Consider the following 16,437-nt stretch of genomic DNA (forward strand, 5'->3'; position numbering starts at 1 on the left):
GACCAGGCCGAGATGGTTGGCCTAGACTGTGAAATCAAAGTTTGAAACCTTGATTTGTTATTACCATTGAACATACTTTGTGAATTCAAAATACCTATACAACGCTAGACTTTCTAAGTCTCCTCGAGGCTGTTCCTCGCTTAGACTGTTGCCCTCAATTAAACCTAAATAGCATTAAAACGCACAGATTTGGTCGCAATTCTTGCGAGGAAACTACTATTTATGACTTTCACGTTGGATTATATTTTATGACTATTTTCTGTGTTTTCATAACTAACAAAGGATTTCTTCTTTATTTGCAGCAAACATAACGTTAGGAGGACGCATCATTACAACTGCAGACGGCAAGATAAAAGCACTCACAACGTTATACTTTAAATCGCGACAAAGATACTTATGCTTCGATCCAAATGGGAAACTTCGCGGAGAGGTAATTGTCTATTTTATATTTACCAACACTGGATATCTTTCCAGTGCAAAAAAAGTGAAGTGACGGCGGCTTTACGGTTTCTTACCAGGACAGAGGCAAATCGTCAGACGCTGCCTCACCTCTGCCCTGGGAGCAGCGTGACCGTAGCGGCTCGCAGATGTTGAATGCTCCTTTATATAATTCGTAAAACACGACATGCCTACGAATTATATTGAGCGCAAATCCGCCTTGCTGACCAAAGCTGGCCATGGCTGAAATATTCGTTTTGAGAATGAAGAGGGGTCCTAAGTCCGCATCAACTTAATGCAGGACCGGACCAATTGAGGAGCAACTTACTCCTTCTTTTCTGGTCCACGGACCCCTCGCTGGGCCTGCACCCAAACTTTTTTAAAAAAAGTGAAGTGACGGCGGCTTTACGGTTTCTTACCAGGACAGAGGCAAATCGTCAGACGCTGCCTCACCTCTGCCCTGGGAGCAGCGTGACCGTAGCGGCTCGCAGATGTTGAATGCTCCTTTATATAATTCGTAAAACACGACATGCCTACGAATTATATTGAGCGCAAATCCGCCTTGCTGACCAAAGCTGGCCATGGCTGAAATATTCGTTTTGAGAATGAAGAGGGGTCCTAAGTCCGCATCAACTTAATGCAGGACCTCTGTCCTGGTAAGAAACCGTAAAGCCGCCGTCACTTCACTTTTTTTAAAAAGGTTTGGGTGCAGGCCCAGCGAGGGGTCCGTGGACCAGAAAAGAAGGAGTAAGTTGCTCCTCAATTGGTCCGGTCCTGCATTAAGTTGATGCGGACTTAGGACCCCTCTTCATTCTCAAAACGAATTTTCCAGTGCATTTTTATAAAGAAATATATCCTGAGTTCTAGGATCATAATTTAAATTTCACTCAATTGATTTCTGGGTATGAAAAGACTTACTACAATGCGGGCCTCCCTGTTGTCGAATGTCCTAAAATACTATTTCGATACTATTTTGTTAGCAATCGCTGGAAACATCTAACATAAAGCCTACAAATAAGGGATACCCTCAATCAGGAGTTCTATCTAATGGCTACTGACTTTTCTCTGGCCTTATATGCTACAAATTTCTTTAAAACAAAAATCAATGACTTGATTGACATCCAGTTGGATCCGAGGATCTTCATCTTGGAAGATCCTATGGTCACTGATCCTATCTGATAAAGCGAAGGTAGTTAGATTATGCATTAGCAATGCACTCTTCATAGTTTTAAGATGGCTTTCGGTAAGGTAAACGGCGAAGCCAAGAGTTTCTCTGGGATATTTACAGAATAGTCGGCATCTAGTACTGTAAAAACGGTTTGTCGATGACGCAGTGATTATTTGGGAAAAATTTTTTAGAAAATTCTTTAATTAATTAACGATACGTTGATCAGCGTAATCTTCATGGGCTAACTGAAAACTGGGTCGGGTTCGGCTGATCTACTACCGAAATTTCAGAGGGATTTATGGACAATGCAGCCAACGAACGAATTATCCCCCGCAATCAGCACCCAGGTTCGTTCTACCAGATAATCCATCGGATGTCTACGCTTTTCACATCTTTGGAAAGCTGAATGAAAGAGACGAAATATATTCTTGTCGTCTGACTGAATTGTTGATAGTTTGGTTGGACAATGTAGGAGGACCCTTCAGCGGCAGTTCAAACCAAGCTTACTCCGTATCACCAGTCCAAAACCAAATGTCTCTTCGGCCAAAGTGAAAACTCTGAAAAGATGTCTTGGACGTTGCTTAAACTCAAATCTTTTCAGGGGTCAGCCGAGAATCGAACCGACAAAATCGTTGAATTTCGAATATACAAGATTTTCTGCACCCGTTACATTAAAGTATACTAAGGGCAAATTAGAAGGAACATTGCAACCAATCCCAGCGTTATCCGCTAAACTCAACTCTAGAAATGGGCTTGATTGATTTTGTGTTCTCCAAATCCTGCCAGGACTTTAAAGTCGAATCCTCAGTGTTTAGGGAAGATATGAATTTCTGGAGAGACAGCGATGTGAGAAACCAGATTCTATGGTATAAAAATGGGCCAAAAAATTGACGTTTGGACAGAGGCAGGGAGAAATGGTAGATTATAGTCAATAAGAGAAAATTGTCTTCGGACTTAGTATCATATGCTGAGTTCGGCTGGTTTGCACGGTTTCTTAGAATTAATGAGTGTTCTCTTTTTAATTTTCCGAATACACATTTCGACAGCTACTTGCTGTCTTTTTCAAAGCAATTTTAGTTTTTGGATTGCTCTTCAGATTTGTTTATTCGGTCGAATTACTGACTAAAAAAATCAACTATGATGAACTAGAGTATGAATGGGGAAAAGTAGAGCACTACAGGAACTACAAGCTCATCTTCCCGGGAAACGTTGATTCAAGATGGTAAAAATTCCGGGACTAAATAAAACCAAACTGAAAGCACTGACCGGCCTAATAAAATAAATGTTTCCTCACATAGGGTTTTATGGCACCCACATATCCCCTTATCCACCCTTACTTCCCGTTCAAAAAAAATGTAACTTGTTTCTTCCTACCTTAATATTCTTTTTCTTTTTAACACCTGAATAAAAAGGTTCTTCTTTGAAACAAAATCAATCAATCTCAGGTTCAAAAATTGAGTTGTTAAAAATTCAAGTTATTTCATCTTCCCGTTTGCGTAAAAAAAAAAGCATTCTAAAGTTATTACCGTATTGCAGTAGCTTCTTCTTTTGACAGTTCGGACAATTCTTATAACGATAAAAGCCTCTCCTTCAAACACATTTACATTTAGTGGTGAAATAATTCCTGTAATTGGAGTTGAAAAATGAATACCTATGATGTCTGCCGTTGTGGTTGGCTAATTGCTAATTGTTTGCGATCGCCAACCAAAATAATTTCGCAGACAATATCTGATCTGCACATCCGACTTACCTTGAAAACCACTAGACAACATAATGCTTACCATGCCATCTACATATACGCACCAGAGGTCAGTGCTTTGATCGCCGGAGTTTTAATTAATTAATTGCTGAAACATTGGGCGTTGTATCATTTTGGGGAAAGTTTTGAAGAGAATAGTCCTTTTATATCGACAATGTTGCAAGAGGTCATGCACATAGCTACCAATCATGGCTGCACGAATAATCGCTGAAAATACATTCCCATTCAAATAAAGAAAGTATGTCAAAGCCGATAGCTAGCGTTAGTTCACGTATCAAATCCTAAAATGATTTAATTTGAATCCTTAAACAGCGAGGGAACTCTAAGGGAAGCAGATTCTATTGGCGGTAATTGGTATTTGATAAATCGTAGCCAGCTAGTATAAAAATTTTCCAAATAACTAACGAAGACATCAAACATAATGTTTGCCGGCTATAAGTTGTCACTTCATCATTTAGTCTACCATTAAGAATGATACTACGTGTGCTCAAAATTGTGTTACTTGATGGCGAGATTACAAGTATGAGAGTGATTTTCAACTTTCAGCAATGTGATTGGGAGTGACGTTAGCAGGTGTCGACAACGATCATCAAGCAAATATTCGGTAATAATCTAAAGGTGAAAATGGCGCCCAGTGTGGGACCCTGAATCTAGTATTTTTTGGTTTCAAATCTTATTTTCAGAGGCAGCATTGATTTCACGCATCGTTATAGAGTGCTATATCTACGGATAACCAATAATTTGCTTCTAAGTTTGGGCCACGGTAATAGTTCCAAACTTTAATATTGGTGTATCCACCTTCGTGACAACTTCTAGATTATTTGATGTCCTTTACTCTAATATCTTCTTTTCTAACTTTTATTATGTTCGGTAATCAAGTTGCCTCATCTGGGTCACTTCTCTTGGTTGTAAACTTGGCTAGTCGGGATGTCACCATCTAGCAAATAGAACCATCGCTGGTACCATTCTCTGGAAGGTTCATTCCTTTCCTACTGATACTCCCGATTTTCTCCTTATTATTTGCTGCGATTTGAAAACATGCCATTTTCTCTTAATTGTTTTGCCATCATTACATCTTTCATGCCATCACATCCTTCAAAGGTATGACACTTCAAAAGTCCAATAGTACAAAAACAAACCACGTCTTATTACGAAATAAATACACCACAATAACCTTCAGATAACGACCCTCAAGTCCAAATTTCAATTCATGTACTAGAAACTTATCATAAATATCTAAAGTCCAGTCTAAGCTCACCACGATATCCTCTAAGCTCCAATAATTTTTGAATTTTTTGAATGAGAATCGAATTCGCAGTAATCCAATCACTATGAACATAAAAAAATCAAACAATGTTTATTTTTTTGATAATTATTTCCATTTTAATCCACCCTGATTTTACCTTAAGACCCCAGAAAATTCCATGGAAAACCCACATGAATATATTCACGTTGGCACGATTTTTTTATTCATTATAATTCACTGTGGGGGGGGGGGGGGTCAGTTCAAACAATCCGTTCAAAGGATTATATAAACACTTGCTGTTGCGACTTCATTCGCGTGGTCTTCAATTGAGTGCGATAATATATTTAGCGTGATTTACCGGCATGCGTTGCAATGTCACTCATGGAAAGAAAGTGTTCGTGTTTTAATTTAATTGATAACGAATTTTTGAGTATAATGCTCCAATCTCATGGGTGCACGACTAAATCAGATGAAAGCCTGGTGCTATTGCAAGTATGTTGTGCGTTGATTTTGATCAAAGGAGTTTAAACAAGAGGGGCATAATGAGCAAAGTTAAGCGATGTTAGGAATGATGAGTACTTAGTCGGATGAGCTATTGAATTTGATTTTAATGTAATGATTTTTTTCTGAGTATAAAAGTTTGTTTAATAATCACCATAAAAGTCGGCAGCATTACATTAAATTGCATAAAGTTACACTTTATTTACAATTGGTTAATAAACTTTACTTAACAGAAGTTAAGCGTTGCTGGAAGTAACGAGTTCTTAGATGGGAGGCCGATTGGTTTATATGTATGGATTGAATTAATAGGATAAGTTCCTTTTTCCACTAACTATTTTTGCTGAGTATTTCCTTCTGGACTCCAAAATCTTCCCTATAATTTCATACTTGAAGCGTATAGCTTCCAGATTCCATTATAGATATGGCTTGGAGGTGCAAATTATTCACATGGATATAATTTGAATATAAATCACTACTTTATAGTTGCTTCGTAGGGATGTTTACTTTGGATGGATATGGATATCGATATTTTTCTATAAAACCTATCTTCCACTGGAAAAAGTAAATTTAAAAAATACATAGTATTTATGGTTACTTTTAATTAAGCAAGCAATCATGAACATGTGTTTTCATTAAATTTAATTGAAATGAAAGTATCAATTTGCCAATATACACGAGGAATATAAATTGATAAAATAATGATAAGATTTTCTTTATGATTGACCTACAAAATGAATTCTGTGTCGGTTATGAAATAAATCAAAATTTAATTCTAATCAGTTATTGACATTGGGGGTTTTTCAATACTAAAAGGCTGGAACGGAAATCAGTTATACAAAGTATTTATAATTCAATAAAAAAAATCCATTTTGCCTAAAGCATTCTAAGCCTACAAGTGGGAATTTCTATATTGAAAACTTCAATATGCAATAGTCGTTAATAGCGGTTAAATATCGTAAATTTCTGTATAGTCATTCAATGGCGTTCTTTTATCTGTGAGCTAGCTAAACTTGGTATATGATACTTGACTGTAATTTAGATATAGTACTATAATGTAGGTGCAAAATGCGGACAAGAGCATGTTTTGATTTTATAGAATTATTTTATTGATAGCGGATGAATATAGCATTCAGAATGCAACAAAATTGTAGAAATTCAATTTAAAAATAATTTCATCAGTTTATTTAGGAAATTATAAAAATATGATTAATTTGTTTGCTAGTTCGTTATTGAGAGAGAAGTGCATTTTTGAAGATACTACATATTAAATATATCAATTTATAGCAATGAAGATAAATAAATAGATTTCGTAGCCTACTTAACTACGAAATCTATGAGCGATACCATGACCGTCAGGTTGTGGATAAAATCCGCTCAATAGGTTACGGTGGGCGGGTCACTTAATCCATCTGGATGAGGATGGCCCAGTCCGGGAAGTCTATAAGGGCAATATCTATGGTAGAAAAAGAAGTCGAAGCAGACCCTGCCTGAGATGGTACAATGACGTAGGTGAGGATGTCAGACAGCTTGTAGGGATATCGAATTGGTGGACCTCGGCGCAAAACCGGGATGTCTGGAGTTCCTTATTAAGGCTGGGCTAGACTGACTACCGGTTGTTGATGATGATGGTGAGAATCAATACTAGAGGTTGGTTTTTAGGCAGATGAAGTCCAAGTCACTTCAGACAATTCCATTACATCATGTTAGTCATTAGTCCTTCGCTGCTTCCCCCGTAAGATCATTTGTTTCAAACAGATTTTGGATTTTTTTTTCGTTTTAGGGCTATGGGAGTTCGCATTCACTTTATAACGATTCGGATCTGGGGAGATACTATGTCCCATCATTCTGGTCCACGAACCCCGGGACAATACACCTCATTTTCTTTCGCAAAAATTAAGACTAACGTCTTTGTCCTACTTGCGCTTCTGCCGGCTTAGACCTGAACTGGTTCATTTTCGCGCTGAATATGATTGATACCCATGTCGTGGCTGTGAGTACATATTAGGGGGAGAGCAAAATTTAAGAACCACTTTCGGCCACATTCGTCCCACGATAATGATAGGACAGTGTCTGATGAACTGTCCCTTCGCTTAAGACAACGAAGGTTTGGTACGCTAAATGGTGGCTTGAAGACCTCTCGGCTCTAGTGGACCAAGCTTAAAAGCTGTCAAATCTGGTCTCAATGAGTCGACTCGGTTTTCTCCTCTACCCTGAATGAAGCTGCTAATCCTCCTTTTTAGGTACGCGGACCAAAAAAAGTGAAATTTTCTATTCAATTGGTTCAATCCACCCCCAAGTGGATACAGACTCAGTGCTCCCTCAATTGCAAAAGTAAATTATTTTCATTTTTATGCTGAGATATTTAGGAACGAGACAAATCTCTCTCTGAACATGGACACATGTTTCAAAATTTGCCTTTCACATTAAACTTCTCAGCCAAATCATGTATCAAATATTTGACACCTTACCCTCTATATCCACCAGCATATGGCATGACATATGACGTACGGTTAGATATTTAGATGTGTGCATGAATGTGTTCATAATTTACCTAGCAAATATATGTGAAAAATATGATGGAACATATTTCCATGCAACACTGAATTTTATCGTCAACCAGTTAATTAGATTTAACCAGACATCGTAGAACTATTCAGGTGCGGTAATCCGGTGATAATGCTCAGCTATTCAAACATTGTTGCACTCAACTAGTTTGCACCTGAACAACATTTATTACAAGGTCTGAAAAGAGAAGAAGTTTCGTTAGATAATATGAAAATATTGAGCCCCACTTAGTGTTGCTAAGAATAGCGAGAATATTTTGCGAGAATTGGGTGCTAAATGAGGGGGGCAACGAATGAGAATAGCAGCGCAAAATGTTATTGTAGTTTTGAATATTTTAGATATGTTTTGGTGGATTTTAGTCTATGATTTTTACGAAATCGAAGTCAATGGGGCGAACCACTTTCCGCTTGTCCTGATATAATTGAGGCCAGTGTATGACATAGATAGCAATAAAATTCGGGTTCTTGTTCAAGGCATGACCTACCTAATGCTGCACGTTCTCGTCCGTCCTTTTACTGACTTTTGGGCAATAACCTCCACAGATATAAATCAACTGTAACAGCGCTTTATATAAAAACAGAGACGAACTCCCCAGGAGTCTATGGGATCCTAGGGTTTTCATACAAATTTCGGCCGCTATAGCCCAGGAGTTCTGGTCCGTCGGGACGGTGTTCCTCATGAACATGTGAAGAATCGATCTGCATCCAAACATGCTCTTGATTGTGACAATTTTACCTCAATAAAATATTTCCACTAAAAAAGTTATACTAATCACGCTAGCCAGCTAATTTGGTCCCTGGAGCCAAACCTGGGGTCCAAATCAGTCAGGACTAAATCAGGGATTTGGTTGGGGAGGGGGGACAAGCGAAATTCAAAGTGTTTACCTAGGTTTGAAACCTGTCTTTCCAGTTATTTTTTTCTTGCGAACACTCTGGAACTGCCATATAAATTGGAGCTGAAATTTCGTTCGCTCTCTAAGTTATTGGACGACTCATCATTTCTGCGGGGTAATAGTAACCTATTGCGAAGACCACACTTCAAAAAGTAAAACAACAAGTGAAGTTCCTTTACTATTTACCAAAATAAAGTGAAATAAACTTGTACCTCCGACTTCCAACAAACAAATTGATTGCACCCATAAATAACGACAAACGTGAGAGTGTCAGACGTTTTGAAATCTGTATCTTAGTGTAGTCATTATCATCACTGTAAGCTGGAGTAAGTACAGAAGCTGCACTAAATTGAGTAAATGTTTATTTCCCTCTGAATTTTATCTGAGCAAATACTAAAAAAAAGCTTCCGTTGAACTCCATACACGTGGGACTATCACAAGACCTACTTTCCATTTCGGCTCTCACGGCCAAGCCCTGCACATATGCAACTTTCTCCTCCCTTCCATGTATCAATGTTTGCCTTGTTTAAATCTGGAAAGGCAAATAGTACTAATTTTATCTAATTTCACGGTAAAGTGATATAAATTAAAATTAAAGTTTACTCGCTTGAGTAAATTCTAAGCCAGAGATACTCATACATTGTAGAAGTATCTAAATAGACCCGTGAATCTTGTTGACTCAATTCTAATAAAGCCTCAGGAGACATTACGGCTCCATAAGTCTTCTAATACGATTTCAGTGCCACCACAATTGTGCAAGAGCATATTCACATGAGAAACTGCATACATTATGGAAATAGATGCATAAATAGACCTTCCCATGTGATCTTCAAATATTGCACATGATACCGAGTATCTGTAAACTGAAGCGTTCAATATAATGCAAAGTGCAAGGCGATTTTGCGTAAATATTTTGCCAAGCCGCAATGCTTAGTCCAAGGGCGTGTGAATTAAGATACCATGGATTTGTGTGGATAATGTTTTTCAAGAAAGTTAGGAAAGATTAGCGGCAGAGTACGTATTCAAAGAGGGACTAACAAATTCAGGACCATTGAGATTTTTTGGAAAGCTAACTCTTTCAATGGCGAAAGCCACTATGGCACACCCAGAAAATTTGCTTTTGTAATTGAAAAATTTACATCATTTAATCATGTATTCGGCACACAAAATATTTTGTTTGTACTCAATATTAGGGTGGTCGTGGGAAAATCTTTTTATACGTTCCACTTTGGGTTCAATTTGGACAAACTTGCGGAACGTAACTGAATGCGTTGGATCGTGGTTTGAAGTCGAAATTTTTGAAAATAATGAAATAATCATGTTCCTTATTTTATTTAGTTAAAAACTAAATCATAAATTCAAAAGTTTTCACTATTACTGGTTTGAAATGTTCCAATTTTTCTAAAGTTAAGTCTAGAGGTTTTCTAAAACGAACTGTCATCTTCGCCTACCCCAAATACATTCGAACTTAACTTTAATGGTATCGAAAGCAAGGCTAAATGGTTATAAATTTATTTATAACCCATTCAAAAGCAATTTTATCTATTTCAACCATAAATTACCAACCAACATAAATTTATGTGGGTACCATCATCATTTACCTCTGACACGTTAGGACCGAAAAAAAAGCTGTAAACCAATCACAACCGAAAATAAAGAAAAATTCACATTTCCAACAATTTTCCAGTTACTATTTGTTCACAACAAATAGAAAGTCGTCTGTCAGTCAAATTCCAAGACGCAATGTTTGTTAAGATTTTCTCTTCAGCTTAAAAGAATGTGCATCTTGCTGATGACACTGCAGCGTACATTTTTTTTGGGGCCCATTAAATTTAACACGTTGGCGATAATGGCGGGCTCGGAACAAATCCATGTATGCCCACTTACTATTATCTAAATACGCCAGTTTTTGAAAATTTTTAGTTCAAGAAGCAACCAACAAACTTTAGCGGGATTAAATCAAAAAAAGTTTAGACGGGACCAAAACAAAGGGGGGCTTACTCAGACCCTGAGATTTATATTTTCGAAATCGTATATTTTTCAAAAATAGAATTGTGCAATGTTTCACGACTGATAAGGGAAATGCTTTTATTTGAAAATTTTGTAATGTTTTGTTTGTTATCAGTGCATTCACCTTAATTTGGCTCGTTCTTGAATTCTTGGATGCTTGTCGGGTTTGATCTCACCTCCCAGAGTTCTCACTTCTAATTCTGTCTTCCGGAAAAAACCAGAAAAATATTGATATGGTTTTCCTGGAAAAGTAATAACTTTCCTAGTTTTATCAACGGTAGAGTTTTTGTGATGTTTGTGATGTTTTCTTCGCTATACGTTTACGTAGACACTCTTTGTGTTAACAAGTCAACGCAATACTGGTAGAATAGGAAGATTGGCATCTATTGATAACATTCCTACTAAATTTGGCACAAAACAGAGTCTGATGATTGCATGTTTGCTTTTATTTGGGGTACATGTCTACTGAACTTCATGGAAGCTGCTATTTTTTTGGAGTCTCATAGGGGGGCTGAAAAGTTAAAAAGAGGACACACAAAAATAGTTAATTCTAGGCCCGAACAACTGTAGCATTCACCTCAAAGTACCACCACTTGCATATGCAAATAAGGCTTCGAGAACTGTGGCTTAGATGGTAAATCTGATAAACTATCCACTTCCCCGATAGTTATCCCTCCTGTTCACTTCTCCTAGAGCCTAGCTTATCTCCTTTGGCATTATTTACTTTTTTGACATTTCGTTTCATCGTTTGTCATCTCACTTAATGTTGTGCAAGTGACAAGCCTGCAGTAACAGGACAAACACAAAGTTAAACATAAGGCCCCTTGACAGACAGGAACTTAAACCTGAGGCAACGAGATCAAAAGGTTAGCGATAAACTAACCCGCCTACACACCCCCACCTTACCCGCCAGACACCATTCACTCTCTTTGTCGACATTTTGACTATGCTGTCACAAATGTCGTGTCATCGTCAACTGTTCTTTTTCATTGGACTAACAAACTAAATCGTGTTCCAGGACAGTCTTCCCTTCTCCGTATACTGATCGTGTCTTCCAGCTCGACAGTTTTAAAAACGATCTGCAATCTGCAGCTATTTAATCCCCCCATCGTTTCCATGGTGTTCTTCTTGGCTATTTTCACCGTACTATACGCTTCAATGTAAATCTGAGGATTCTGAGGTGACAACTCCTTGTTAATTGCATCACGACTTCCGAGCATTTTCTCCGCCCCTAGATCTCCAACGTACATACGATTCCATAAAATGGTAACCACACGAGAATGAATTGACTAAGAGCACCTAAAATGCCCTTCCGTAGTGCATAGCATGAAAAGTACCGAACCTGATCCTTCAGGCGGCTACAACCTACTTCCAATTACTCTGTAGGCAACTGAATTGGTTTCATAGAATTATAATTGATCGTTGTTTCGTCCATAGTTCCGAATTGATACAAAAAGTCCTACCAATAATATGCGTTGTTTGCTTCAGGAAACCCATTGAGTATCGCCCAAAATTTGGACAAAATCACTCGTGAAAATTTCAATAATGTTCCCGCACTGCGTGATCTAAATCAGTTCTTCTCCGGAAAAAAATTAAAGCTCTATTCGTTTTTCAAATTGATTTGAAATCCCAGATCAGCAGTCTATTTTGTCGGCCAACCCCACTAGGCCCACATGCAGCAAAAAATGGAGAGGGGTTAAAGTCAACATGCTTCTCTCTCTGCCCTCCAGTGGATAAGTACGGAGCCTATAGCGTGTTTAGCTTCTTTATGCTAAATTAATCTTCCAAAATACCTACGGCATCTCAAAGCCACTTCGCTTTCCAATATTGCGATTTTTCTTAATGTTTTTCGTGGTGGTGGCCTCGGCAGGATATCCGCGGCACTCAGAATCATCGATACTGGTGCGACCACTTTTGTAGTTCGCATACCACCGATTCACAGCTGGATTCAATGGCTTAGATTGTGGATAACATATATCCTATCACTCCATGTCATGAACAGCGATTTTGACATAAGAAAAAAAAATTTATCAGAATGCAAAAAATCCTCTTTTTCTGTACTTCTGACTTCAATAACTTAAAATTTAGTTCAGAAAATAGGCCATGCACGAGTGCCAATTATGTGGTACATGTGTGATTTTCTGTGTGAAGCACGAGATTTCCCACTCCATGTAGTAGTACTTCCGTGTAGTCCCCCATCCATCCAAGCACTAACTATTTCCAGCAACGCTTAACTATAATCGATCCCCAACCAATTTTTCCTTCAAAATTCATCCAACTTCATCAGTTGGTCAAGAGTTGTTTTTTCTTCTTCAAAGTAAATTATTTACCATGGCAATTACACTTGATTTGGCTAACAGGCCCTAGATTATAAAACAGGTCCATGAAAGGTTTTTTCATAATTTAAGAACCATTCAACTTAAGAATACCAAAATGGTCCCCCATCTTAGTACTATCCACTCTAGAAACGCTTAACTTATATGATCGGAGAAAGGTCGGATTTTCTTCCAAAACTCATTTGCTTAAATGAGACTTATGAAACTAGGACTCATATCTTCCCATATTTTCAATGCAGTCTATTTAGTCCTTATTACTTCATTAACCAAACTTTCTCTTCTCTTCTCATTACAGTTACAACTAACCGATCGTTGCTACTTTTTGGAGAAAGACGTTCGCGGTAAATATCAGTATCGTTTGTGGCAAAATGAAAAGCTTGTCGTCCAATTCCGACGAAAGGGAGGCAATCCACCATGTTCAGAATTTCATAAGATTAATTCAAAGAAATATCATGCAGTACCTTCACCAATACGGGCGTCAGCTCGTACCAGTTTTCCTAATGACATTAATAATAACAATAGCAGTAATAATCGGCATAAACACAACAATAGTCTAAGTACAATAGGAGGCAGCGGCACTAGTAGCAATAATAGCGGCGAGAGTCGTCATCGTCACAGGCACGGTAGCCAGAGGAAGCAAGTGGAACGACGAAGATCGCACCAGCGCAGCAAAGAATTAGGCGTGAACGATCCTACTGCATTGGTTCCAGCCGCAGGGCAACAAAATGGCGGCGGCAACAAACACATGCCACGTGACCGAAGCAAAATGGGGGCGCCGGGCAGACGAAAACACAATCGTGGCAAAAAGCACAGGCATCATCAGAATAATCGGCAAGGTGGGCTGGCATTGACAGGCCCAAGTGCACCTGCTAGCCAGGAGCAGAACCAAAAGCCGGACCATAGTATCGAGATCGCGAACGTGGGCCAAAGCATAGCGAACAAAGAGGGTAGTGCCTCGACCGGTCCTAGACACAGGAACGGCAAGCGGCGAAGCTACTCAAACGTACACGATGAATACTCGAATGATGAGCCAAGTGCAATAAACGAAAGGCCAATACAAAATAGTTTGACTGATTTCCCCAATCCTAGCGCTAAAAAGTATCATATTCGTAACTGGATAACCAGCAGCAGCAGCAGTAGTGGTAGCTTAAGTAGTATTAGCGACGCTAACGCCGATAGAATACATAAATCTACTAATTCTTATAACAAGAACAGTGAGGACGAGGACGCTGATAGCCTAAGCAGCAGCAAAAGCAGTAGTATTAGCCCTAGTAGTAGCCGCAGCCGTCTTATTAGCAGCATTGCCAGCTCGCAGTCACCGCCTAGCCATATGAAAAAGTATTACCAGAACAAAACAGCACATTATAAGTCGCCAGCGGTATTGAAACCGGATAAAATGCGTAGGCTCCGGAACCGGCCTACCCCCAACAATGACAACAGCAACTAAGCATAAAAATCAAATGAAAAGTAACATGTCGAGCAACCATTTTGCATCAAAATGTTGGCAACGCTGGATTATTTTATTATTATGAATATATTATGATAGTTCTTAGTTGTACGTCTACTCCGCGGACTCCGTACCTATTTTTTACCATTTCCCCCTCATCCCCTATACGCACACTTTTTAATGTCAGTATTTAATATTTTATTTTAAAATTTTTCATTCCTGCTAATGTATTAACAGTTTTTGTTTGTACTTTTTTTATTTTGTGACAATTGCAAGCAAAATAATTTTTTAAAATTGAATCAACTATTTGAAGGAGGAAATGATTCAACCCGAAATACATTCCGACCCGAATTTGGAGGTCCTCAAAGACCCATCCCCATCGCAAGCCAAATCCACTTCAATTGAACCCTTAAATCCGCTCTCTACACTTCATGTATAAAGACCCCACAAATCGAATTTATTTCCTTCTCAAATGACCAGTTCAATTGTTTTTATTGAAAGTCCTTATTTGCAAGGATCATTGCCAAGATCAGACTTTGCATTGTGCGCGGGGGCCGTCCCTCCTGCAGGGGAGCCGGCCGAAGTGCCGAAAATTGGTTTTGAAAACGAATGGAATGAGCAAATGTATAATTTGTAGTGAGTAAATACTAAAACTTTGTATAGAGACGAGCGTCAAGATTGTCCGTTCTAACCAGTAACAATATGCAGCTTAAATGTTATCGGATTAAAGATAATCAATCTATAAAGGAAGCTTAAGCAGAAGATGCGTTTTATATACAAGGAGAAATCTGTATTCTGTATACATATAAATATATATAAACTTATTACATTCGACAAATGAAGAAAATAATAAAAGCTGTTTAAATTAATATATAATAATTATTTTTAGAATTATTATTGTATATGTACACATGTAGCGTTTAAATGTTCAATGTCTACATTTCTCTGTCTCTCGAATATTTATACATCCCCCACACAAACCGTAAGAGGTAAATTGAGATTTCAATTCATTGAAATTCGCATGGAAGCAAGAAAGCCATAATTCCAGAAATCTATGTATGACTACGTAGCTCTATGTATATGCAATGTAAACATAGAAAACTACCCATGAAAACCATAACCATAGAAAAAAGAATGCAATTAATGTTTAACAATAAACAAAGTGAAATGGACGAAAAGTGAGAAATAAAAACTAAAATTTAATTCAAAACAAACACAAAGCGAAATTTTTTATTTACGTTTCACATTTTACCTTTCTTTTTATCTTTCTTGGTGACTTCACTACATTCCAAAGCAATAATGAGAAAATTGAATGGGATACAAAGTCATGTAAAAGACTATCCAGGATTAATCTGGAAAACTCTAATTACCCTAAATTATTCAAGCGTGGAAAGCTAATCCAACCCCCGAGGGTACTAGAAGCCTTAAGCCTATCAACGCTTCAAGCTTTTTGCAGTTACATATAAATTACAAAAATTACCACACAAAAGTCATATTAAAATATGAAACACTTTTATATAAAATTATAAAGGCACACGCACATATATATACACTCACAAAAAGACAAAGCATGCACACAATGTAATTTATTCATTATACAATAAAGAAAGAAGAAACCTCGATTTGTAAATTTGTAGTTAGAAGAAAAGTGGTTGAAGTTTGAGGAAAAGTCAAAAATGGCCATAGTAAAGGAATGTCGAAAAAATTGAAATTTGGTTGTTATTCATTTGTGGAAGAACAATAAGGGAATGCTTCGGTCTTCATCGATGGTTGGATTTCACTGTTCTGCTGCTCCTTGCTGGTTTTCTCTTTCAGGAAATAAAGAGTAGAAAGGAAGAAACAAAGTTGAATGTGAGTATATAAGGAATGTCAGAGGTAAGTATATAAAGAATATATTTCAATTCTGTAACTAACTTCTCGAACAAGAATGGGGAAACTCTCCACCATTTCCTAACCACCTCTAATCCCAATGTCAACCTCTCCCATTTCAGCCCTGCTTTCCCGTCATTTAATAAAGGTTATTATCATTCCTACCTTGACCAATTCCTAATCAACAGCAGTCTAACCCTCAAACC

At 37.9% G+C, this 16,437-nt stretch overlaps 1 protein-coding gene across 6 annotated transcripts in view; it reads left to right on the plus strand.

Moving 5' to 3' along the window:
- The window catches only part of LOC119654675 (GATA zinc finger domain-containing protein 14), a 356,908-nt gene extending 340,924 nt beyond the window's left edge, over positions 1-15,984 (plus strand). For all 6 annotated transcript variants that reach the window (XM_038060172.1, XM_038060173.1, XM_038060174.1 and 3 more), the window contains 2 exons: positions 303-430; positions 13,211-15,984. In XM_038060172.1, the coding sequence (XP_037916100.1) occupies positions 303-430; positions 13,211-14,362 (1,280 nt within the window). In that variant the 3' untranslated portion in view covers positions 14,363-15,984. The remainder of the gene's footprint in view (positions 1-302; positions 431-13,210) is intronic.
- The last annotated feature ends 453 nt before the right edge of the window (positions 15,985-16,437 follow it).

This window comes from Hermetia illucens, chromosome 4 (genome assembly GCF_905115235.1).
Source record: "Hermetia illucens chromosome 4, iHerIll2.2.curated.20191125, whole genome shotgun sequence".
In the NCBI taxonomy this organism is placed as follows: domain Eukaryota; kingdom Metazoa; phylum Arthropoda; class Insecta; order Diptera; family Stratiomyidae; genus Hermetia; species Hermetia illucens.